This window comes from Ailuropoda melanoleuca, chromosome 10 (assembly GCF_002007445.2).
Source record: "Ailuropoda melanoleuca isolate Jingjing chromosome 10, ASM200744v2, whole genome shotgun sequence".
Lineage (NCBI taxonomy): Eukaryota > Metazoa > Chordata > Mammalia > Carnivora > Ursidae > Ailuropoda > Ailuropoda melanoleuca.
In genome coordinates this window covers 55,374,551-55,400,025 of record NC_048227.1, presented here as the reverse complement: position 1 = coordinate 55,400,025, position 25,475 = coordinate 55,374,551, and the positions used below count along the sequence as shown (strand labels likewise).

Below are 25,475 nucleotides of genomic sequence, written 5' to 3'. Positions count from 1 at the left end.
TACTTAGAAAACATGGGTATCTTCATTTCATTCCTCTTACATATAGCTAGCTGATTTGTGCTGACTGCATGCCTAAAGGTGGGGATTGGTTCATTTACCCTCAGGTTGTGGGAATTGCTCTGGTTTACAAAGGGGATGGTCTTGGGTCAATTCCATTTAATTTCAAAGCCCTGCCATCTTGGCTGCCTTCGGCCATGACAAGAGGCAGCAAGACAGTGTTGACTGGAGATAGCAATAGAAAGCCTTCCGAGTTTCCCTGTGGGGCTACATAGATTTCAACATTTTATTCCTCCTCATTTGAACATTCCCTTATAGTTTCATGTGGTTTAACAATACAAGGAGTCATATGAAGGAGGCAGAAAATCTCCCCTGGATCTATTCTGTAGTGGGCAAGAGGAACCGTCTTCCTATTCTTGAAGAAACCTACATTTTTTTCCATCATCTGTCCTAGGAATCAGAATGGGAGTTTGAGAGTGAATCTCTTGGCCCTTCGAGACAGGTCCTTGGCACCCAACACACTTGTCCTGATCAGCCCCAAGACCAGACCCAAATGGAAGGGGTATCTCATACTGCCATAAAAGGAATTAATTCTGTCACTCAATAAGCCATGTCACCTAAACCTAGAGTCAGGTGCTGAGCCCTGAACCTCTTGCTAACTGTGGAGCAGCTTTCCCTTTCCTTTTTTATTTTTATTTTTTGTTAAGATATTTATTTATTTGAGAGACAGCACACGAGTGGAGAGAGGGACAGAGGGAGAGGGAGATGCAGACTCCCCGCTGAGCAGGGAGCCCAATGTGGGGCTTGATTTCAGGGTCCTGGGATCATGACCTGAGCCAAAGACAGATGCTTAATTGATAAGGCACCTGGGTGGCTCATTTTTTTTTTTAATTTTTAAGTAATCTGTACACCCAATGTGGGGCTCGAACTCACAACCCCAAGATCAAGAGTCACATGCCCCACCAAGTGAGCCAGCCAGGCACCCCCAGCTTTCCTTTTCCTAAGCCTGTGATGTGGGACCTAAAAGTTTCCATCTATGTCCAGTTGGGGGTTTCCTGTGGACAGATGTGGCTACAGCGCATCATAATAGGACTTAGCCACGAGGACTTAGGCATGGATTTGTGGGAGCAGATGTAGTAAGGGAGAGAGCATCTCAAAGATCTCTGCTTCCAGTCGCTACTGGTGATTCTCTGTTTAGGGACATGGCACAGGACCAGGTTTGAGCAGAAAGACCAAGTACACTTTTGTCATGTTGAGTTTGAGAGGCCTTTGGAAGAGCAGAGAGATGTCAAGTAGGTAGTTGGATAAGTAAGTGTGGAACTGAGTGGAGGGGTCTAGGCTGGAGATACAGATTTCTGAAGTAAAGATAGCACTGTGAGCTTGACAGCTTCCCAATATATAAAGATTTTTCTGATAAGGGGTGTGTGTGTGTGTGTGTGTGTGTGTGTGTGTGAGTGATGAATGGGACTTTTGAATCTTCTATTTTGAAAAGATGTATTAACATTTGGAAATCTGTATAATTCAGTGATCCAGTATTTTCTTTTTTCCTTTTTAAATAAATAAATAAAATCTTAAAAAAATTTTTTTTTTTTTAAAGAGAGAGCGAAAGAGAGAGCACAAGCAGGGTGAGGAGAGGGCGAAGCAGGCTCCTAGCTGAGCAGGGATCCCGATATGGGGCTTGATCCCAGGACCCTGGGATCATGACCTGAACTGAAGGCAGATGCTTAACCAACTGAGCCACCAGGAGACCCTCTTTCTTCCTTTTTTTAAAAAAAAGATTTTATTGAAAGAGAGAGAGAGCAGGCACACAAGTCAGGGAGGGGCCTAGGGAGAGAACCTCAAGTAGACCCCAAGTGGATCCCAGAGCCCAACACGGGGCTCGATCCTATGACCTTGAGATCACAACATGAGCCAAAATTAAGTGCACGCTCAATTGATAGATTCACCCAGGTGCCCCAGTGAGCCAGTATTGTGGGTATAAGATCTGTTCCAAGTGCAAAGGGGTTATTGATAGGGTTTCAGATTCCGTACTGCAACTGACCTTTAAGAAACTATCATTTGTTGAATTTCCTTGTAATATCGAGAATATCCACAATTACCTCTAAAGGATACTAAAATACGCCTCCATTTTCCAACTACATATCTGTGTGAGGCCGGATTGTCTTCAGACACTTCCACCAAAATGATGCAAAAGCAGACGTGAGAAGCCAGCTCTGTCTTCTACTAAGTCAGACTCTCAGGAGACTTGCAAAAGTGTAAAACAGTGCTACTCTTCTTGCTTTTTTGATTTTGCTTTGTTTTATAAAATAGCTATTTTTCAAGAAAAAAAATGTTCTTTACAATAACATGTAATGAGTTATTATTACTATTTCTAAGTGAAGTAATGAGCATTGCCATCCTCTAAGCACCCCCACACCTGGCCTCTGAGGCTGTCCCCTGGCTCCTACCTTTGAGCCCCAATGTCTCTCTGCCTCTAGCCTCACCTTTGCCTGTCAGTATTTGTGCTGCTACCAGAGTAATCGAAAATTTGCAAACAGAAATGAGGACCTACAGAGAAAAGGCTGCATTCCTGGTGGGGCCACCAAGCCCTTCCAGGTCCACTCCCTCCTGCACCCTAGTCAGGGTGGTGACTCTTTGCCCCTCTCTGAGCTCATCACACACTGGCCCATCTGCCTGAAATGCTTGATTTTCCTGCTGGGGCAGCACCCTGAGGATAAGCTGCCCCTCCCAGTAGAAGTGTGGCACTCTCTGCACAGCTGGTCCTTCCCCACTTCCCCCCTTCTGCCGTGGGCACCTGTCATGGGCACCTGTCATGTGCGGTATCATGGTCACAGCAGAGACTTTCATTCAGATTCTCAAAGTCCCTTCAGATCGTTGTGGAATTTGACAAAGCCGTTTCCTTAATCACTCAGTATCGGAAGCTGTGACGGGGGACAGGTGACAGGGCAGGCATTAGCTTACCCATTTTAGATGGGAGGGGAGTACAGAGAGAAGTGACTGGCCCAAGGGCACGTGGCTGATGTGCGAGCAATCAGGACCCAAGGACATGTGCTTGCTCGGGGCACGTTCCTAGTTCCACCTTACAACTCAGAAAAATAATTTTCTTTCCAACGATGCTCTTCCTCTACTCCTAGGCCTTGTTCTCATTCCACTTTGGCGCCATTTGCACCGTCCCCGCATGGCCTATAGCAGCTTCCTGCAGGCTGCCGAAGCCCTGGATCTTGGATGTCCGACACTACGTTAGTATTTCTTTGCTGTTTACTACGAACAGAGATATCCCCAATGCCTTAACCGACCGAGGCACCCAGGCGTCCCTCAAAATCAGTTTTTAATTACCAGCTGCTGGTCACAGCCGCAGGTTCCACTGTAGGACCGCACGTGGCCGGGCCAGCTCCCAGCTCCCCAGCTCCCTCGCCCCCCGCCCCGCACCTCCGCCCGCGGTGGGGGGATTTGAGGCTCAGACTCCTTGCACGTCTGGCCCGGAGAACAACATGTGCTTTGAACAAAACTCAACTACGTCACACCTGATAAATGAAAGTCCCACAGCTGTTAAACGGCTTTTACAAGGAGGGCAGCCTTGGGGAGAAAATGATGATAGCCACTTACTTCTGGATACCCGCCTGCAGACGACGAAAACGGAGCGGCTGCAGCCTGTAGCTGGTTACGTACAGTTTCCAAGTTTGCAGAGACCGACTGGCGTGACCACGTAGTCCCTTTGAAGGAGCTCAGGCAGGGGACAAACTTCAGGCCCAACTCTGCAAAGGGCCGACGACACTGCACGTGAGACAGAACGACCCGATATTCATCTGCTCTGGATTCACTTCTCTTAAAATAGCTTCTGTTATCTTGGGGACCGAGGTAAACTTGTTCCATGTGCTTCTCACTATTTTTGTTATTCTTTTCTGATTTCTTTTAATGCCCCTCATTAATTAGTATTGATATATTTTGCTCATAAGAATTATAATACTTCACATTTTTTGTACATGTATATAGAGAGGCTTTTTTTTTTTTTTTTTTTAGAAAAGAAAAATTAAAAACTGATCTTGAGGGGCACCTGGGTGGCTCAGTGTCTGCCTTTGGCTCAGGTCATGATCTCAGGGTCCTGGGATCCAGTCCCGCATCATGCTCCCGCTTGGGGCCGGTAGCCCGCTTCTCCCTCTCCCTCTGCTGCTCCCCCTGGTTGTTCTCTCTCCTGACAATAGGAAGGATGGAAAGAAATTTACCGCGACCCCACAAAGTATGGAGGAAGGAAGAGTTCTCAAAGACTCAGAGGAGAGTTATTCCTGATGCAGTTTGATGGCTAAAGACTGTTCAATTGCTAGGACATTGGGCATGTTACATTACCTATTCGGAGCTCCGTTTTCTCTGTAAAATGAGGTTACAGCAGACGAGGACTCTTCCGACTCTGTTGCCCATAATTCCAAGCATGTGCCCTTCTTAAAGGCTGACTGGCATCTCCTTGCTTCACCTGTCCTTCATTATCCATCTGAGTCAGGACTTTTTTTTCCTGGTTGAGGATGATTTGGGGGGTTAGGCAAACTCTCAGTAGCTGTCCCACCTCTGGCTGCCCTTCCTATCCAGGGCAGTCCCATCCTTGCCTTGTCCTTCACAAATGCTGTATTGGTTTGAAGTCATGAGAGCATTATCAGTACCCAGGACTGTGCTGAGTCCTTTCATCAGCAAGCATTCAATGTTTCCTTTTCTACTGTTGGAAGGGGTTCTTGAAAGTTCTTATTAAAACAGGCAGCTTGCCGAAAAACCCCTTTTTAGACCTTCTCAAACGTTGGTGTCTGAGGTTTTCCTCCAAAGGGAACAGAACTGCAGAATTTCAGAGCAGATAGAGTATGTAAATTTCAATGAGTTCTCAAACTCGAGCATCAGAATCACCTGGAATCTCCTTAAAACCCAGCTTGCTGGTCCCCGCCAGGGGTATTTGACTTAGTGTATTTAGGGAAGGGCTCAAAAGGCTGCCTTTCTAATAAGTTCCCAGATGGTGTTGACACTGCCATTAACATGACCACACTTTGAGGTCCCCTTAGCTAGTCCAGCTCTCTTAGTAGCAGACAAGGAGACTATGGCTGGGAAAATTGAGCCCAAGAAAAACTAAAACCCAAGTATTCTCATTCACTACCTAATGGCTTTCAGTCAAAAACAACTTTTTTCTTTTGGCTGTAGGCCAATAGTTTCCAAGTTTTTAATAAAAAAAAAAAAATCCCTTAGGTACCAGTTTACTCCAGGAACTGTTAGATTCTGACTCAAGATACCTGAAGCAGAGGTCCTTCACCTGCGGCACGTTGGCATCAGAAGTTCTGACGTCACTCATCCAGGTGTCGGGATTCTCAAACGCTCTGCAAATGATTCCATGGGTAGTAACTGGCGAAGCCCTGGTCTGGAGGAAGGCCTGGGCATCACAGCTGCGGGCTGGTCCAGATTTCGGAAGCAAATGCTTTCCTGGTCTTGTCTCCTGCTTTAGGAGCCTTAAAGGAGCAGCAGTGGTGCTGGTTTGGGGTTTGAGGAGCGAACGGTAGAAGTGGGCCGCATCGACGGAGAAGCAAATGTAGGCAGTCTGGGTGGTGTGTGATCTTTTTTTTCCTGTGTATGTCAGCATTTATTCTTAACATATTTATTCTTTTTTCCTGAGATATAATTGACGTTTAACATTATAGTTTCAGTGTACAACATGATTCCATATGTGTCTATATTGTGAAGTGCTCAACAAGTTAAGTCTAATGAACAACCACACAGTTAAAATTTTTCTTTCTTATGATGAGACTTTTTAATATTGACCCTCTTAGCAACTTACAGATATACAACACATATCATTAACTATGGTCACCATGCTGTACGTTACATCCCCAGGACTTATTTATTTTATAACTGTAGGTTTATACCTTTTGACTACAGTTGGTGTGTGATTTTGATCCTTTAAACTCCCTTAGTCCTACCTTCCTTGGCTCTCTGTAGCTTCCTATGTAATATCCTAAGTCAGAAAGAAGCTTGCTGCCTGCTTCTGGTGCGAAGCATGAGAGAATACTTTGACTTCTGAGGTGTCTCTCCTAGCCCCAAGACTCATTATGTGACCTGAGCAGTCAGTGTCTTCTCCCTGACGCAATTGTAATGCTTTGGTAATATAGGAACATTAGTATCTGCCATCTTTACCTTTGACGGACTTTGTGAGAACCCAATTTAAAGCACTGTGGAAACTTTATAAAGCACTATAAAAATGAAAACTATTATTATATTAACCAGTGACACAGACACGGAAGCTTAAGGTGAAAGAAATATCTCTTGACTTAATCATATCTGGAAATTCTCTTGGAACCTGTATCTAATTTGTCCTTGCTTCTAGGTGCATATATTCAAATTCAAAACCCAGAACACCTGAGTGTGCGATCATGTGAGCATTTTAACGAGATAAGTTTCTTCTCAGATAATGGGAAAACAGACCTTTTTTAAAGATGTCTGAGAAGAGCAACATCCAATTTTTAAGGAATAAAATCCCAACTACAAATTTTAGAAGTCTTGTGTTTCTTATAGCTTGAAAGGTGGATGAGGAACTTATGGGTTAGTAATGCAGTGTGTATTTTTAATGCAGTGTGGGTGTTTACAGTTTGGAAGTTTCTTATGACAAGAGGACCTAGAAATGCTTAGATAAAATACTTTGTCCTAGACAAGTACGAATTAGCCTCACAAACTCTACATTGAGAGCCTGTGTCTTTTGCATAAGAACCCATAAATTCATCACTCATAATTACATATTTTTCCTGGGAGGAATTTTCCTACGTAAATTGATCAGTCATATGAAATATTGAAAAATCCAATAGTAACGATGAGGCAAGGTAAAACTGTTTCAAAAAGCGAGTGAAGAGTGCCCTCTAGTGGTAATGAGGGTAACTGACATGCGTCAATGCTTGGTCTTTAATCAGAATTACTAAATTACAGTTTTGCAGTTTCTTAGACTTTCAATCCTAACCATAAAAATTTTTTACACTTCCAGTGATTCATTGTACAACGGACTACATTAGGACATGCTGTTTATATTGTATTGTGTTATGTTATGTAGGTTATCTTTTACATAAGCCCTAGAGAAAATTTTAGTTGGGACAGTGCTCCATTAAGAAATAGTTTTTAATTAGGGGTGCCTGGGTGGCACAGCCGCTAAGCATCTGCTTTCGGCTCAGGGCGTGATCCCGGCATTCTGGGATCGAGCCCCACATCAGGCTTCTCCACTAGGAGCCTGCTTCTTCCTCTCCCACTCCCCCTGCTTGTGTTCCCTCTCTCGCTGGCTGTCTCTCTCTGTCAAATAAATAAATAAAATCTTAAAAAAAAAAAGAAATAGTTTTTAATTAAAAAGAAGCACTAGAGGTTGTTAATATGGCACTTCCAAATGAAGTCTCTTAAATAATTAGATCTCGGCCCACAGTTTGTTATTGCTTGGTTTTGTTTGTTTATTTTGCTTTTGGGTGGGCTTGGGTTTTGCATTGGAAGATTTAGCCATCGTGATGGGGTTCTAATGGAACATGTTGAAACTTTGGCAGGTTTGGGGAATAACTACCTGGGATAATCTGGTGCGATTCTAGATGAACACAGAATATTGGGCCAAATGATATTCCAGGGTCTCTTCCAACCACTCTATGTAAATTTTCCCTAGCAATCTGATGTGCCGCACCAGTTTATAAGTGTCATACAGTATTTATAAACAAAAAGAAAATTCCGACTTAGGGAAATAGAGCAGGCAGTGGCACACCTCCAGATTGCTTCAACAACAGCTCCACACATTTCAGCCCCTCCTTTGTCTTTTCCAAATTTTCCACCTTGAGAAAGTTAATTATGGAGTGAGTGGCCGAAGCAACTTTAACACAGGACTAGCTAAACTAATATCTGGACTAGCTAATGAAAGTTATTTGTACGGAATTGACTTCACAAAGAAAAAGGGGAATTGGAAGCGCCGGTGAAGAGATAACTATAATGGCCTGAATGTGTGACGTGATGATCTAAATAAGTGATAAATAGAACTTGAAATATCTGACATGCTAGTAGTGAGGCCACACTTCTAGAAGAAAACATGGAAAAGCAATAAGAAAGGATCACATATCAATAATACATCTATTTGAACCAATTCAAATGTAAACAGGGTTTGATTCTTAAGTTGTCTTTCCTTGTACTCTGACTTTGCAGCACTGCTGTTACGATAACATGTACGTGTGAGTCCAGTTTTCTCGACAAAAGAGAAACAAAAACCCCAAGGTTGGAGTTAGTACTTTAAAGAAATTTTAAAACCGGAGCAGGCAAATAGCGACAGAGGCTAAACAGCTTAGAAATTAAATAGAAATGGAGGTCCTTGTCCTTCAGAAAATAAGTAGCATCTTCAAGGAATTTTAATTTTAGAACAAAGTGCACAAATGTATCTTAGAAAACTTCTTAAAGTAGAAATTTTGTTTTTAAAGATTTTATTTATGAGAGAGAGAGAGAGAGAGCGCAAGCACGTGCATGCACACAAGTTGGGTGGGGGAGCAGCAGGCAGAGGAAGAGGGAGACTGAGGGAAAGGGAGCTGAGCAGGGAGCCTGACTTGGGACTTGATCCCGGGACCCTGAGAAGGCAGGCACTTAACTGACTGAGCCACCCAGGCACCCTGAAATTTTAAGAAACACGCAGGCTCAGAAACATTGACCATTTTCCAGATACTTAAAACCATTTCAGAAAGTGTGTGTGTGTGTGTGTGTGTGTGTGTGTGTGTGTGTGTGTGTATGCTGGGTGGGGGGAGAATTAAAAAGGATAACATACGCTGAATTCTAAATTGAGGATGACAGAAATTTGAGTAACAGTAAAAGCTTTTAAATTTCAATTGTTTCTAGAAAGTAAAGCAGGCAAGAGACAAAAAGCATAGTTTTTTAGAGGAAAAAATCGATTTCATGAAAATAATGAGAAAACAGGAGCAGAATCCATCACAAAATGATAGATTGTAACATAAGCAACTTTTTTATTTAGTAGCTTACTAAGCAAAAGCTTCATGTAAAGTTTCTTATAAAAAGTTTATGTAAGAGGTGAAAACTGGGGTGGGTAGTACAAATGTAGCTTTCTGTGTACACATAAAAAAGCCTAGGATTCTGGGTTTTTCTATTATTCTGCCTGTTCCTTATTACAAAAAAGAAAAAGAAATATTAATTACAGAAGCATCCTGGACTCCCTATATTTCAGTTGTCAGTCTCCTGTCTATCATTTAAGCACTATAACTTCATTCTTTTCCCCATTGTAACTCCCTGGAGAGGACAAATGCAGTGAACCATGCTTCTCCAAATCAGCATGTGGGTGCACCAGCATAAAATGCTTATGTATTTCTAAACATTTATAAATGTTCAGATCACCTGAAGCCACAGCTTCTCAATGATGCTCTAGGGAGCTCTATTATCATACCAAAATTATCTTTGCCCCCCCTCAATGGCCACTTAGGGTCCTCCAAATGGCAACCAAAAAAGTGGTGAGAGGTCCTTTCCCCCATATTCTTTAATGAAAGTAGTTCCATTCTTAGGCAGTCTTCTAGAACCTTCCATCTTTCTCCCCACTGGATTCCCTCTGCCTTCAAGTGTGCTTAAGAGTAAATGACAAAGTCATGAGAAGATGCTATTAAGGTATTGAAGCAAAGGGCTGCTTTTCTCTAGTATTACACTCAGTCTATCTTGTCTTTCTGCCTGCCTGTCTGTTTTATTGTCAGATTCACTAGGTTTCAAACCCACGATGAGGTACTGGGAAAGATATCCACCTTCAAGGATAAAAGCAAAGAGCAGAAGTCCAACAGGGCTTCTAGCTCCCATTTTAATAAGATAGTTGGGAGGCAAGGCTATAGTAACATTGTAACAATTTTGTTAAGGAAGCTACTTTATAATTGTAGTAATTTTGTTAACACAGCTTTTCCACATTATTTCTGCTATGTTGTGAACTTTCCCCTTATAAAACAAAACAGTTAAAAAAAAAAAGCCAGTCCATTTTTTTTCATCTTGAAAAATTCTAAATTCTTAACTTTCCTACTTGCCTCATTGTGTTTATTCTCTTCCTTCCCATTTCAAAGAAGTGGTATCGATTGTGTTGCTATTCTTTTAAAATCTCTGTGATTTGATTTCATCTATGTTGCTCCCTTAAAATTTTTCTGTCCATTAATCTGGATACTATCTATCGACTTGTCTTCAGTCGTTTGTTCTGTTGCTGTTAACCTGCGTCACACCCATCTGTTGAGTTCTTATTTTCAGTTACTCTCATTTTTGGTTCTAAAATTTGACTTTTATATCTTCTCTATTTGCTTACCATAAAGTCCTTGTATAATACTTGCAGTAGATGAGTCACCTTTGTTTTGGTGTCTGGTGTCTTCCCTTTTTTTCAGCCAAGTGGTCCTATTTATTAGCCTGCTTCATACTTTTTAATTGAATATTGGACATTGTCAACGAAAATTTGTAGAGGCTCTAGATGATATCTCCTTCCAAGGAGAGTTGTTTTCTTTTTGGTGGGTAGATTGTGTACCAACTATCACCTTGGTCCCATCCAGGGTTCATTTTAGGCTTTGTTAGGGCAGTCTATTTCAACTCTGCCCTTCTCCTAGTGTAGGATCTGTACTCTTAGGGCATGACCGTTATTCCTAGGGATTAGCTGTTTTGAAATCCAGACACCATGCCTAGGTGTTCACTAAAGCCCATTTAATTCTGAGGCTTGAAATTCAATCTCTATTCCCCCAGCACTGGTTGAGGAGGAAAGCCCCATTCACTCCATTAGCCTCCCAGCCAGAGGCTGGACCAAGGTGAGACAAAGGAGGTGTTTAGGGCAAGGTACCACCCTGAACACAAGCACATCTCTAAATTTTATACTCTCAGCACCTCTTGCCTCATCCTAGTTGTGGCCCTGATCTCATCAGCTGCTGTTTTTTTGCTGAGTGTTTTTATTCAATGACTTGAAAGGAATCTGTATAAAGATTTTGGGGAATCCCTTCTCTGTGATCCTTCCTCTCTGGGATTTGTCTCTCAATTTCCTGTTATTTTGGCAGTCCTGAATTTGTTTCCTCAGCTCAGGAAGAATGTCACTTCCCTTTGGGGTTTTATCATTCTGTGGCACCTCAGAGAACTGGAAAAGCTGGCACTTTAGCGGAAAAGCTGGGGGTAAATGCGGTGCTCACCTCCTATGCTTCTCCTTTCTTTCGAAGTTCATGGCCCCTCAAGTTCCTGGCTACATTGGTTGGCCTACAATGCATTCATAAAGTTTCTTTCATAATTTATACCACCATATTCATCTCTTCCCTGGTTGAGCATGAACTGCTAGTCTTGACTATGGTTTTTTGTTTTATGCTGTTTCTTCTGTCTCAGACTCTCTTCCTTCACCATCCAAACCAAGCCCATCCCTCCCACTCCACCTGAATCTCATTTCCTCAAACCACACATGCAATTATCAAAAACACTGTTTTTGAAGAATTTTTATTGATAGGACACAACATTTAATGATGTTAATGGGAAAGTGTAAAGTTCCTAATTCTATTTAATAAAACCTAATTTTATTTTAAAGCTATACATTAATTTATTAGAAAGAGATTAGACGGAAATTAAGAAAAAATATTAATGGGTATCTAGGTGATGAGATTATATATTTTTCAGAAGTTTTCCCAAATTTGAAATTGAAAAAAATTTCATTGGTTATTTCCAGGTGATGAGATTATGTACTATTTTAATTTTCTTTTCAGGCTCTCCATATTCTTTATAGTAAAGTATATAACAAAAAATACTCTTTTAAATGATAATTATCAATAAAACATTTATGCAATCACTCTCTCATGAGCATGCATGAGATCTTCACATCCTAAAAATTACTGCTGCACAAGGTGGAATAGTTAATACTATTGAATTGGATGTTTAAAAATGGTTAAGATGGTAAATTATGTGTTTCTTACCATAATAAAAAAGAAAAAGCAGCAGGAGTCATAGTGGATACCACACACACACACACACACGCACACACACACAGAAAAAGAAAGGAAAAGTGAATTGTCCAGGTGTAGAGCGGAAATGAAAATGAGTTTAATTGTCAGACTGGTCAATTTATAGAACACAACAGTTTTATCAAATTGTTTTTATAGTACGCCAATACTGTATACATAGTCTGATAAATCTACATTCACATTTTAGATATTTGGTACTGTTATAACCTGGCTTTGATTGTCCTTTTCAAATACTTCAAAATTATTAGGAAAATATTGTAGGAAAATTCTAAAATGGTTTTTCCAAAAGGGTTTGAACATTTTTGTTTTCAGGCCACTTTTCACGACCACTCGAAGGATGTGCCTTGACTCACACGCCTGCATACTCCAGGTTAGCTAATGCAGGATGACTCCTTATGAGGACAGGACTCACCTTCCCTCATGAATATTTAGACTGAATTTATTCACCATCTGTATTGTCATAAGTTCCATATCTATAATCACCGATATCTGAAGGTAAGTTAAAACCACTTACGTTCAGATAGGTGTAAATACTGCCTAAATGGCCTTTTATCCATTCCTTTAATTGAACAATCATACAAATCATGAAAAATCTCGAAAACTCATCATAAATGCCATCGTTATATGTTTTATTTTTTAATCAAGTAATTTTTTAAACCTCAAAAGATCCATAATTGACAGAGTAAGACATTAGGCATGAAATGAGAATATAAAATCCTTGGTCTGCAGAAAGGTAAACAGTACTCTAGTCCATCGAGATGACTGTACACGAGTGAAATGCCATTCCGAACATCTACTCCTTTTTTGTCCTTTAAAAACATATAGTTCAAGTGTTTTTTATTTTCACTTGTAAACAACATGAGCCAAAATGGACAATGAGGTAATCTAATTACTACACAGGATAATTTAAAAACACTAGATAAAACACCATATTAAAGACATATAGAAATCAGTGTTCACTTTGGTCTCTAGTATGGTTAGAGTTGTTAATACCAAAAAGCAACACATACTAATGAAAGCCAGCTTGGCGGTGGGTGCCAGTGGTTGATAGATACTAAGTAATTCAAGAGGTAGTCAACACCATCATTTTCAAGCTGGTAACACTCACAAGTGTTAAGCCACAGATGTATTAAATAATTGTAACAGTTTCTCACAGTACAGTACTTTACCATAACTTCGCAGCTTTGTTCCAGATATAAAATTTAAGAACGATTCATAGGTCAACCTCTAACTGAACAACTATGACACAGGTCACACAACCACCACATCTCAAAGAGGCTGCTGTCAGCTATGTAAGACAGAACTTGATGCTCTTCATGAGTTGTTCTTTTCTAAAACAAATAAATCTCATTAAGACATCTAGAAAATTAAAGTCAGTGCAGCTGCACTTGTACACACTTTCCCAAATTTTATAACCAAAGGGGAAATACACACATATATTTTATGATAAACATTTCTTAGAGAAAACAGATAAATTAATTTAAATTAACTTTAAGACTTAATGAGATTTCCCATGTCCTGTATAATTCATCTTACAGTGAATGTTACAAAGTCTATTAACACTTATGGGCTTCTATTCACAAACTAAATACAACTAGCAGTAACTTGGGGCCACACTGGTGCAAAATAAAACTGGGCCAGAACATTTTAAAATATTGGCATTAAAACAGCCTATGTTTATAGATGGATCGATGTTAATAACATGATGTTTCTTGATCTTTTTCCCTACATTGCACACCAAACTTCCAAGTTATACGCAGGTAAAAATCTTTTAAAATGTTTCAGTTGTAAAAATACATCCAAACTCTTCTAGTAAAGACTAGAAATGCAAGTATAAAAAGGTTTCTACTATAATCTGCCATGTAGTAATGAATAGCTCCCAGGGCTAAGAGACTGGTAGCGCATCTTTCTTAGGGATTACATTTGTGTTGACATGGGGGTGAGATCAAGGGGCAACAAATTCACAGACCTCCTGACCAACCCATTAGTAACCCCTGTAAACTGATGCTTCACACAGACCCTTCTCCTCAGTAGCTAGAAATGGCATTGCACGTTTACTCTATGTTCACTCCTTGGCAAGCCAGTGCTAGTTAGTTATGTGCCTAGGGCAATAATGCTGAACTATGCTTGGCCTCAGGGCAGCACAGGCACAAATATGGAGATCAGCATCCTTTATACTTTTGCCCAGCGCGAACACACTCATACGCCAATCTCTTCTCCGCTACCCCTTCCTGCCCTTGACCTCCGGGCAAAGCAGCTATTTCCAAGATTGCCTCTGTGTTTTGTTTTGCTTAAGTGGAAGGGTGCCCATAAGTCTTTAAATTAAATACATGATAACTTTAAAGAAATGCTTGGAGACTTTGCTAACTAAATGAGATGCGTCATTCTTCACAAGTGTTTGTTAGCAACATAGTTGTGAATTGCTATCTATAATATAGATTAAAAGGTTCTGTACCAGAGAAGTATCAGCCAGCTGTAAGGCTGGAGCAGCATAAAGGTGTGCGATGCATCAACTATGAGGTAGCCTTTTGCTGTAAACAGAATATTTCACCCATGTAAATGGACGTGTGCTCACATCAGTGATATTCACATATGCAAGGAGTTTGGGAATTTTGCTTTAATGTACTTTTCACGGGAAATAAAAATAGGAAAACTGATATCTGATATTCGGAAAATTTGATCAAACTCAGAGGTAGTTATGACTAACATCGGTACATAATACTTATACAGAGGTCTAAGTTATTTGGTTTGTTTTGAGCAAGCAGGACTGTAGACTATTCTGTAAAGAAACAACAACAACATTATATGGTATGTTCCCTGAGCAAAGTTCTTTGTCCTGAGTATGTTATGTAATAGTGATAATATTTTTATATAAAAAATAAACCCCAGTTTTTAATCATAAGATAGGTTTGGTATGTGCTCTTAGTTCAGTCTTGTAAGATGCTTAAAATGATTTTAAATTGCACCCATAAGGTCCAGTTATAAAATGCTTTTTTTTTTTTTTTACCGTGATCTTAGCTCTGAACTTTTTATATGTAAACAGGGAATGTCCAATTCTCGAGTCCATAATTTCCTATGTCTATAAAGTCAAGGAACTTTGGTTTGAATTTTCAAAGTGACTTATTATGTTTTGCATTTTTACTGTTAACCTGCTTCTTTTGCCTGCTAAAAATTAAGCAATGCCACTTTGATTTGTCTACATAATTTAAATAAGCTTACAATCCTCACATAAGGCAAGGAAGTACTTCTCTACAGCTATATATCACATTCAATATCGTCAAAGGTAAGCTTTGCATCACAGCACACGGATATTTCAGTATACACCATGGAGAGTCTCACAAACACTGTCCTGGAATTCAAGCTGAGCAAGAAACACTGGCAGCCCAGCCTGAGGCATTTCCTCCTGATGCTGGGTTGCTCAAACAGCAGGAACTGCCTGAGACCCCTGGGCAGGACAAGTTGGGGAGGGAGCAGAAGCTGCTCAACAGAATAGGTCTCATTTGACTCATGCTATTCTTTTCTTCTGATTATCTGAGCTTACACCAACAGGCTCGAACAAAACGTTGTTTATTGCCAATGTGAAGCATTATAACTAATTGGCACCTTCTTGGAGATGTTTCAGAAATTTACCCATAACATCTAGAACCAGGAGGACACCAACATTTTTTTTTTTTAAATGACTGAAACCTAAAGGGACCAATCTGAGGACTGGTCCCAGGCCAGTTTACTCACATAACTGAGGACCAACCTGAGAAGCGTCTCTATCCCCATTACTGAATGTCCGTCCTAAATCCACCATTTCGATTACTTCAGCATGAGTAATGAAGGGAACCTCTGTCAAATTCATCTTAATGTATGAAATTCTTGTAGCTCTCTGGTGGGAGAGGCTCTGGAACCTCTGCCCCAGGCCCATCACTCCAGCTGTCTGCCACCAAACGCTGCGCTTTTTGATTTCCTTCACAGGGCAAACATATTGGGCTATGATGAACATCCACTTAATTTTCATTCTCAACCCTGGTATTTTATTCTTACCTGTGCTGTTTTGTTTTAGAAACAAGTCAGATAACTCTCTGGGGTCGGGGGGGGGGGCGGAAAACAGCCACCAAAAAAATACACCAAACGACTGGAGCTTTCCTCCGAAGTCTTCAGTAGTAAGCAAGGAGAACCCCTGCTTGAAGTGATGGTTCGGACTAACTTCGTCAAGGGAAGCTGTTGCCACAATCCCTTCAAAACTTGACAACATGTAAAAGATTATAATGAGCTGGTATCAAAATACCACTGAAAACAATCAAGTCACTACATTTATACATTGCCCTCCCCCTTCATTTTTCTGAGTAGGCATCTAATTTACAATCAAAACGTATGAATTAAAAACATGGAAATATCGGCACAGGAATTACACATTCATTGTCTTTTCTGGAGTTATGTATCCCAGATTCAAAAAAGCTTATGGCAGTCAGAGGCATATGGAGTTAAGGTACTGCCTTCAAAGGGGGTTGGGGTAGGGGGAAACACTCTACAGATACCAAGAAAAAGAGGCAATCCCAAACTTGGGAAAACTGATGACTTAAAACCTTTAGTACCATAGGACTGGCAGCTCTGAGATCTGAAGTAGCCTTTGGTTCACACAAAAGGTAACAGTCATGTGTTTATTGTAATGTAATATAAAGGGAGTGGTATTTCAAGAAAAAAAACTCCAGGGGTTATCTTTGAAACCATCTAAAATGCTTCCTATGGGTTTTCAATTCTTGGGGATGTCCAATTCGGTGAGGGAGGGTGTGTGCTTATAACTATAGACACATAAGAAAGACAAACCTGCTTTATGTATGTGTCTACATTGCTATATCGACTCCTCCTACACACACACACACAGACTCAGGCTCTCTCCCTCTCACACATGCACATACAGATATACATAGTACTTCATTCTCTGAATAACGCAAAACATGACACCCTGCTCAAATGTAATTTGCTTAGAGTGATTTGTCTGTTTAAAAAAATTCACAGTTCCTCAACAGTAGTTAAAAATCCCAAGTCAGCTGCTGCTGTGAAATACTGCTCCCCTGTACTTGCATGAGGTAGACATCCCATCCGGGGAAAGAAAATGATACTTAGGAAGAAGCATTATGTCTTTTTCCTTTTTTGGACAGAAGGCCCCTTTTTGCTTGGTTCTTCCGGCGCTGCGGAGGACTTCGCGGAGGAAGCTTCTTGAGATGACCTTCCCGGCCATTCTGAGATCTCGAACCTCGCCTCCTGAGGAAACGGCGGTGACGTGCAGCCATGCCCTCCCCCCAGCTCCCGAGGAAAAGTCGAAGTGCATGGCTGTGCTTCTGCTTCTTGTCTTCCCTGAGAACTGGCGGGCGGCTGCGCCACAGTCTTATGTGGGCAGTTTGCCACCATGTGCGCGATGCTCTGACAGTAATGGCACTTCTTTGGCTGAGGAGGTAGACTACATTCCTTAGCATGATGATCAAGGCCACCACAGTTGTAGCATCTGCAACAAGAATAATGGAAACGTCTTAGAAGCAGGGAGCATGTGCCATAAAATGCGTTATAAATAAAAATATATATATACAAACTGTCAATGCGATCAGCCCATTTTAAGGTGCCCTCTTATTAAGTATGCAATGCTATTTTTAAAAAAAGATTTTATTAATTTATTTGCCAGAAAGAGAGAGCGAGCACAAGCAGGGGGAGCGACAGGCAGAAGCTGGCAGGGGGAGAAGCGGGCTCCCTGCTGAGCGAGGAACCGGATGTGGGGCTCCATCCTATCCGACCTGAGCGGAAGGCAGATGCTACAGACTGAGCCACCCAGGCGTCCCTGCAATGCTACTTTTAATCAAAGTGCTTCCGAGACCATCTCCAAAATGCTCTAACAAAGTTATAAAGCTAATTGTGCGCAACACAACAGTCAATGAAAAACAAGAGTACTAAACACGAAACACTAGTCACTTCCACATAGAAATGACTTTTCTTAGACTTGCCAGGTTCTTGTAAGAGAACAGTGTAGTCCACTAGAGGGCAGCCAATGTTCAACAAAAAACAACCAGCGAGCTTTAAAAAGATGTCAGTTAAAAAATAAAGCTGTTGACACATAATGCGCACTGGAAATGCACTCCCCAGTTAGAAAATTACAGACCAAATTAAATTTCATTTCTTTAACATTTCTTTGTGTGTTAATTATTGACTGTGGACGCCAACTGAACTGGAAGAATTTTTTCCTTTGTGCAAATTGAGTAATGAAGTGAAATTTGATATGTAAGAAGTCAGAGAGCTATGGTGAGTGATATGTGGCAAATTACCAAGTAATTTTAGAGCAATACAGTAAGTATCTGAATCAGAAGAAACTATAAAAAAACCTTCTAAATACTTAGATTGGGTTAATAAAGGTAGCATCAAGTTCATTTATTTTCTTTTTCCTTTGTAAGAAATCAGTTTTCCTTTCCGGTAAATTCTTCTAAATTGAAATAAACATAAATCTACCTTTAATATTTGAATGCACACTGGGGGCATGACTTTGTATGAGATGTCTGAAAATCTGACTTAGTTTCTAAAAGCTGAACAAGTAAATCATTTGGGAGATATATTTGCTCAATTTCAGTCAGATTTTCTTTCAAAATTTTATATTCAAAACAGGTGGAGAAAATAATATTGTATACGTAGAAAGGTTTTTAATCTACTTGTTGAATATAGGAATTCCTTGTTTTGTCTCCAAATGAAATGTTTTAAGACCTTTCTATTTTAAATTTATTTTCAAATACATTTATGACTTCATAATTCTTAATATGAAGCACAGATGAGATAGGTCATAAGGTTTTTTAAAGATAGCAAATAAGTGGTACTAGTGGGCATAAACTTAAGACTATTATGACAAAAAATAATTATAATTAATTACATTTGTGTGTGCGTGTGTGTGTGTGAAAGAGGGGGAGGGAGAGAATAGCAACCTTAACAACCTATACTACCATATATTTCAAAGACAAATGACTAAGCTACTACTAATCTACTGAGTAGTGTATGTAGGATAACTAGTATTCTATTTTCTGGGTCAAGTATGAAGAGTGTTCTGTTATTTTGCTTTTACCTGGCAGAAACTAGGGTAACTATGGCCTATTTCTTCAGTTACCAGTATTACTTTATAGATTTTAGAATAATGGATTCACAAAATGGGCTTTTATTCTTTGCAGTAATTAACAAGTATTTATCCCAGGGAAAAGGAATGCATCATATTTTCAAAATTTTAAGGGAAGAATCAAAGAAACCACTTTTTCTGATTATTTATTTTGCAATTACCTACCTTAATATAATAAATTAATGAAACAATATTACAATCCAGATTCAATACTGTTTCAGCCATGTGTTCTAAGAGATAATGCAAAATTAAAGAACGATAAAAATTACCAACAAATGACTGAAATTCGGGCCCCCAAATAACACACTCAGAAATGGCATCTTTGAAAAATATGACCATATTACTTATCATAATGTTTTCCCACATAGTTCTTTTCTACAATGGATTAAGTGAATTCTTAAATTTGCACATCTATAAAATATCTCCTTTTGAATTAAATTCACTTCCTTGAGGATAACATCCACTCAAGAGCTCATTGTCGAAGAGGAGAAAATAGGTTAAAGCCTTCAGTAATAGAACAGGCTCTCCTGCGGACACATCAATTTCATCCGTCACTGTGGTATGCGCAGTGTTATCCAATTCAGGGAACCATTTTGCCCACTCATTTGCCAAGGGCCTCACGTCAGGATTCCACTTTTACAAATGGGGTCTTCCATCATATTCTGTATGTGCATTTACCATTACATTTGGGTTTTAAACGTTATTTTTAAGGATACTGTATAGTTTTTTGTTTCCTTGCATTTTGATCTACTCCGTTAATTCACTCCCTTTGCTTTTCAGATATGTGCTATCATTAGGCCAGACTGTCTTCCACACTGAAAAGATTTGCATTCAGTGGATATGTGCTTAGTCTTAAAAGGGGAGGAGTGGTATTTATTCTCCTCTTCTATTTAATCATTCAGTGTCAATCACGCTTACTAAGAGTGCAGATCACACCGCATTATGAAACCCTGTCCTTCCCCAGGGACTGACACCAAAATGGAAATGTTCAACTACCTTTCAGCCCACAAATGATACCACACCACACACTCTACGTGGTACTTGTCTCCTTTGTTCACTGTCCACACCTCTCCCAATCAGCTGGCTTTTGTTAGTTTGAATGAATTTTACATTTGATGTGAGCACAAAAATGGCAATGTGTGCCCTTGTATAGTTACATGCTTAAGAAATGGAAGGACCCAGACTCAGACGCAAAAGACTACACATGAAAAAAAACCATAATCATACTTCATTATACATTCCTATAGCCAACCATAAAAAGTAAAATCATTCATGGTAAAGTATTTTATAAAATGAGGAACCAATGGCACAAAGGATATTTTCTCACCTATTAAACATAAAGTAAAATTAAAATGTTCAGACTAGTCTCAGAACTTTATCAAGTTCTTTGTAAAATTATAAATATTTTAATTCTAATGAGTTAGCACATTTTACAGATATTACTTCTTATTTAAGATGCTTCTGAAGATGGAAAATAACAAAGCAGAACCAATATTTAAAAAGATCATCAAAATAAGATGGGCATTTTTAAATGAAACAAGAGTGCCAACAATAGATATAGTAGGATAGAAGCACCTAAAATGGCAAAATAAATAAAGGCAAATCCTAAATTTAGAGCTTTAGAACTATATAATTATGTTATAAAATAAGTAATTGGGTGGGGGGAATTCTTAATAAACTAAGGCCAAACAATGACATTAGTTAATAAGTTAATCAAACATATGCAAAGTTCTGAGGATTCTAAAATAAAAATGAAAATTCTCATTGTGAAATCAGAATTAGATCTGCTATAACCCTTCAAAAAATTCTCATTTTTGAGGTTTAAGCTGAAGAATAACTAAGTTATATTTTCAAATGATAATAGTAACAATGGTTAGAACTGAGCTCAATTGAAAACCATTAGATCAGAATATGGACGTTAATTTTTAAATGATACCCCAATGATTTAGATGAAAGAATTAATCAATCGTATGTTCCACCTGGATCTCAAAAGTGATATTAAGTTGGGGAGAGGGGTGATGATTGACAGAGAGCCAGATTTGCCTGTCTAAAAGTGTAACGGAAAAAATAGAAGTTAGGCACTTCTAAGTATTTGAAAGTGTTAACTTTGTAAGAATTTATATGGAAAATTAAATCTACATTCTGGGGGTTTGAAGGGGCACTAAGGATAAGGATACAGAGATCTGCAACTTCTCAAGAACAAACAAATACTGAGACAACAGTGAGTCAAGTAGTATCAAGAAGAGAGAATAGAGAGGAAAAAGAAGTGCAAGCTATGGGCAGGAAGAAGGGGTGAAAACAGGAAGGGGACATAAAAAATCCTTGGAAAAGAAAGATGTGAAAAACAATCAATGAAGTTTCCAAATGGGAAAACAAAAAAGTCACAAATTGGAAAGAATTCCAGAAACCAATTTGGAGAAGGGATAGTGACTCTTTGAAGAAATTGTTTATTAATCCTGATACAGTCCAATAAAATCCAGAAATGGAAGGCTATAGTTGTTTTTGTTTTGTTTTTATTTTTTATTTTTTTTTTTAAGATTTTATTTATTTATTTGACAGAGAGAGAGACAGCCAGCAAGAGAGGGAACACACCCAGGGGGAGTGGGAGAGGAAGAAGCAGCCTTCCAGCGGAAGAGCCTGACGTGGGGCTTGATCCCAGAACTCTGGGATCATGCCCTGAGCTGAAGGCAGACTCTTAACGACTGCGCCACCCAGAAGCCCCTGTTTTGTTTTTAAAGATTTATTTATTTATTTTAGAGAGAGAGTGTGTATGAGAGTGTGAGTGGGGATACGGGTAGAGGGAGAGGGAGAGAGAATCTTAAGCAGACTCCCTGCTGAGTGCAGGGTCGATCTCATGACCCTGAGATCATGACCTGAGCCGAAACCAAGAGTTGGACACCTAACCGACTGAGCCACCCAGGTGCCCCAGTATAGTTTTCGATTTTAATATAACTATACTTGTTATCTAATCCAATCGTCCGCCAATCAATCCAACACCTGGGAGTGTTAGATGCCAGTGTGGGAGTGGGAGGGAGAGGGTTGGCAGAAATGCCATCGAAGAACCCAAGAGAGCTAAAGAAAAGGAATGGATCCAGAGTAGCTTTTGATGGAAGCAATCTGCCCACCCCTTACCTCCTGAGGGCCACAGATTCTTCCAAAAGGCCCCATTTTGTTTTGATAAAGTCCACACATTCTAAATTTACATCTGGGTGTAGTTTATTCACGTCACAGGATCTGCCCCAACATACCAAGAGGAGAGTTCGAAAAGCCTTCTAAGAGTGCACCCATCTTCTGATCTCCAGCAAAGCAACCTATTCCTTACATGAGTCTGTTTCTTTTATTTCATTCTTTTTTTAATTTAATTTTATTTTTATTTATTCGACAGAGAGAGAGACAGCCAGCAAGATAGGGAACACAAGCAGTGGGAGTTGGAAAGGAAGAAGCAGACTCATAGCAGAGGAGTCTGATGTGGGGCTCGATCCCATAACGCCGGGATCACGCCCTGAGCTGAAGGCAGACGCTTAACCGCTGTGCCACCCAGGCGCCCCTTATTTCATTCTTCTTATATCCACTCCTAAGACTGTAAGCCAATTCAGCAATAAAATAATTTAGTAAGGTTAATTTTTAGAGATTCTTCTTAAGTCTAGTGGTAAAAACATTGAGCTTTAAAAAATACTGGCTAGTGGTGATTTATGATTTTTAAAAAGTTTCTTATGGAACAAATACATATCTAATACCAAAAAAAAAAAAAAGGTATTTGGATCTTTTGAAATACAGAAGCCAGTATCCCTCTAAATTACCTTAACTCATGAGAAAAATAAAATGAGCTATACAGAGTATAGCTGTTAACATACTGTTAACAGAATTAAAATAATAATAGAAATAATAAGATGTTTAAGTCATTAAAAGCTTACTATGTTCCAGACACTGGGAAGAAGGTTTCTAATGTTACGTAATTCAATCCTCCCCAAACCCTATAAAGTATGTACTACAACGTCTACTTTGTGTTGATGAAAACACTAAAACTGGAGTTTACGAAGAAGGAAACTTTAATTGAAAATAATAAATTTCCCTTGCATTTTCATTACATGAAAAATTATACCCAACATTATTGATGTAAATTTTATTACATGTAAGTCTAAAAACTAGTCCTGAATTTAAAACAGCAACACACACACACAGATTTGAAATAGATTATTTCCCAAGATTTGGCTTATTGTTCTGTCACTATGACAAGGGGACAAGAGTGTCCATCACTGAATGGTCTCATCTATACAATGAGGGTTGGAATTAATCTAGTCCAGAGTTTTCAATGCCAATGCCCAGTTTTATTTCTACTCCTCCTGTACTTCATCGGTTGAAAATTTTTGTCTAAAAAATTAGTAGGGGCGCCTGTGTGGCACAGCAGTTAAGCGTCTGCCTTCGGCTCAGGGCGTGATCCTGGCATTATGGGATCGAGCCTCACATCAGGCTCCTCCGCTATGAGCCTGCTTCTTCCTCTCCCACTCCCCCTGCTTGTGTTCCCTCTCTCGCTGGCTGTCTCTCTGTCAAATAAATAAATAAAATCTTAAAAAAAATTAGTAAATAATTTTTCCATTTTCCTTAATCATATGTGTTTAAGATTGTAAGTCAGAACTTCAGGATGACATGTTATTATCAGAGCTATCAAACCAATCAATAAAATGCCAGTCAAAATAAAGAACCCTGACATTTTAGTTAGCCCATGAAGTCCCATTATGATATGAATGATGTATATAGGCCTTGAAATAAATACTACAATGAGATTCTACTGGTTGGAGTGAATGTACATTAAGACAGCCTCTTTTGGAGGGCAATTTGACAGTGTATTTCAAAATATTAATGTACACACCCTCTCACCCAACAATGCCAACTCTAAAACTTTGCCTATAGAGATATTCTACTATATTAGAAACGTTCTAATATAGTGTTGCCCATATTGGTAAAAAAATAGAAAAATTAAATGACATAATAGTAATCCTACTTCTAATAATAATTGCTTCTAATCAAAACCAGGTGGTCTGCTACAGAGTCGATGCTCTTTACCACTGAGCTACAAACATGTGAAAAATGGAAAAGAAATTAGAGCCCACATACGTCAAGAAACACTGCAGATATTAAAAGAAATGAAGTAAAAGAATATTTTTTTAAATGAGGTAGATCTGTATGTATTCAAAGGGAAAGAAATCCAAGACAAATTAAGTAAAAAAAGCAAACCACAGGACAACACAAAAATATAGTATACTACTACTTATGTTTCAAAAACACTGTATATGGTTATAAGTAACTGTACACATTTTTTTCAAATGCATGGAAAAACCACTGAAGGATAAACAGTAAATTAGGAGGGGTTACATCTGAGAAGAGAGGTGTAAAGGGAAGGAGGACTTTCATGTTTACTCCCTAATTTTTGTAGAGTTTCTTTTTTATTTATTTATTATTATTAATTAATTTATTTTTATTTTTTAGAGAGAAAGGGAGTGTGTGTGGTGGGGAGGGGCAGAGAGGGAGAGAATTTTAAACAGGCTCCATGCCCACTGGGGAGCCTGACATGAGGCTGAATCTCACAACCCTGAGATCATGACCTGAGCCCACATCAAGAGTCTGACACTTAACCGACTGAGCCACCCAGGCGCCCCGGGTTTCTTTTTTAAATAACAGGAAAGAATGTATACGTTGTTTGTGTAATTAGAAAAAGAACAATTATATAGTTCCACCTCCATTTTGTAATTCAACCATTATTACTGTTCCTCACTGGACAGTGAACTTGTATACCAGCAGTTCTAGAATCATCTTGGAAGCTTTTAAAAAATACTTACACCTAAATGCTACTCCACACTGATTAAATTAGAATCTCTGAGGGTGGAGGCCCAGGCCTCAATAGTTTTTGGAAGTTTCCCAGGTAAGTCTACGGCCATACCACCCTGAATGCACCTGAGCTGGTCTGGAAGTTTCCCAGGGATAGTGAGCAGCTTCTTGAGAACTACAGCTGTATACAAACCTGAGTTAGCACTGACCACCTTACCAAGAGAGAACTCATAATCCCAACCATAAGGAATGGGGTTCAAAACAGAATAAATCTCTCCAAACATTGTTTCAACAGGACACTGATGCCTCAGAAAATAGGAAGGAAGGTAAGGAAGGAAGAAAAAACTGTGAATGTATCTTATTTTCTTACTGGGAACAAAAAAGGATTCCCTAAAATTTCCCGTTGTGAGAGCACAAAAGCCCATCACCTTTTACCATCAGTGGTCCCTGCTAATTGTGGAAGTAAACCAGTGCAAAAAACTACTGAGTTTAGCTTTAGACGTAGTTTCTCTGCTTCTGAGACCATTATTCAATTCTGAGTTCATCAA

General features: G+C 39.4%; 1 protein-coding gene across 1 annotated transcript in view; it reads right to left on the bottom strand.

Moving 5' to 3' along the window:
* Window positions 1-12,591: 12,591 nt before the first annotated feature.
* Window positions 12,592-25,475, bottom strand: part of LIN28B (lin-28 homolog B) — a 122,332-nt gene continuing 109,448 nt past the window's right edge. The window contains exon 4 of the mRNA XM_019797275.2: window positions 12,592-17,463. Coding sequence (XP_019652834.1) covers window positions 17,094-17,463 — 370 coding nt within the window. The 3' untranslated portion in view covers window positions 12,592-17,093. The remainder of the gene's footprint in view (window positions 17,464-25,475) is intronic.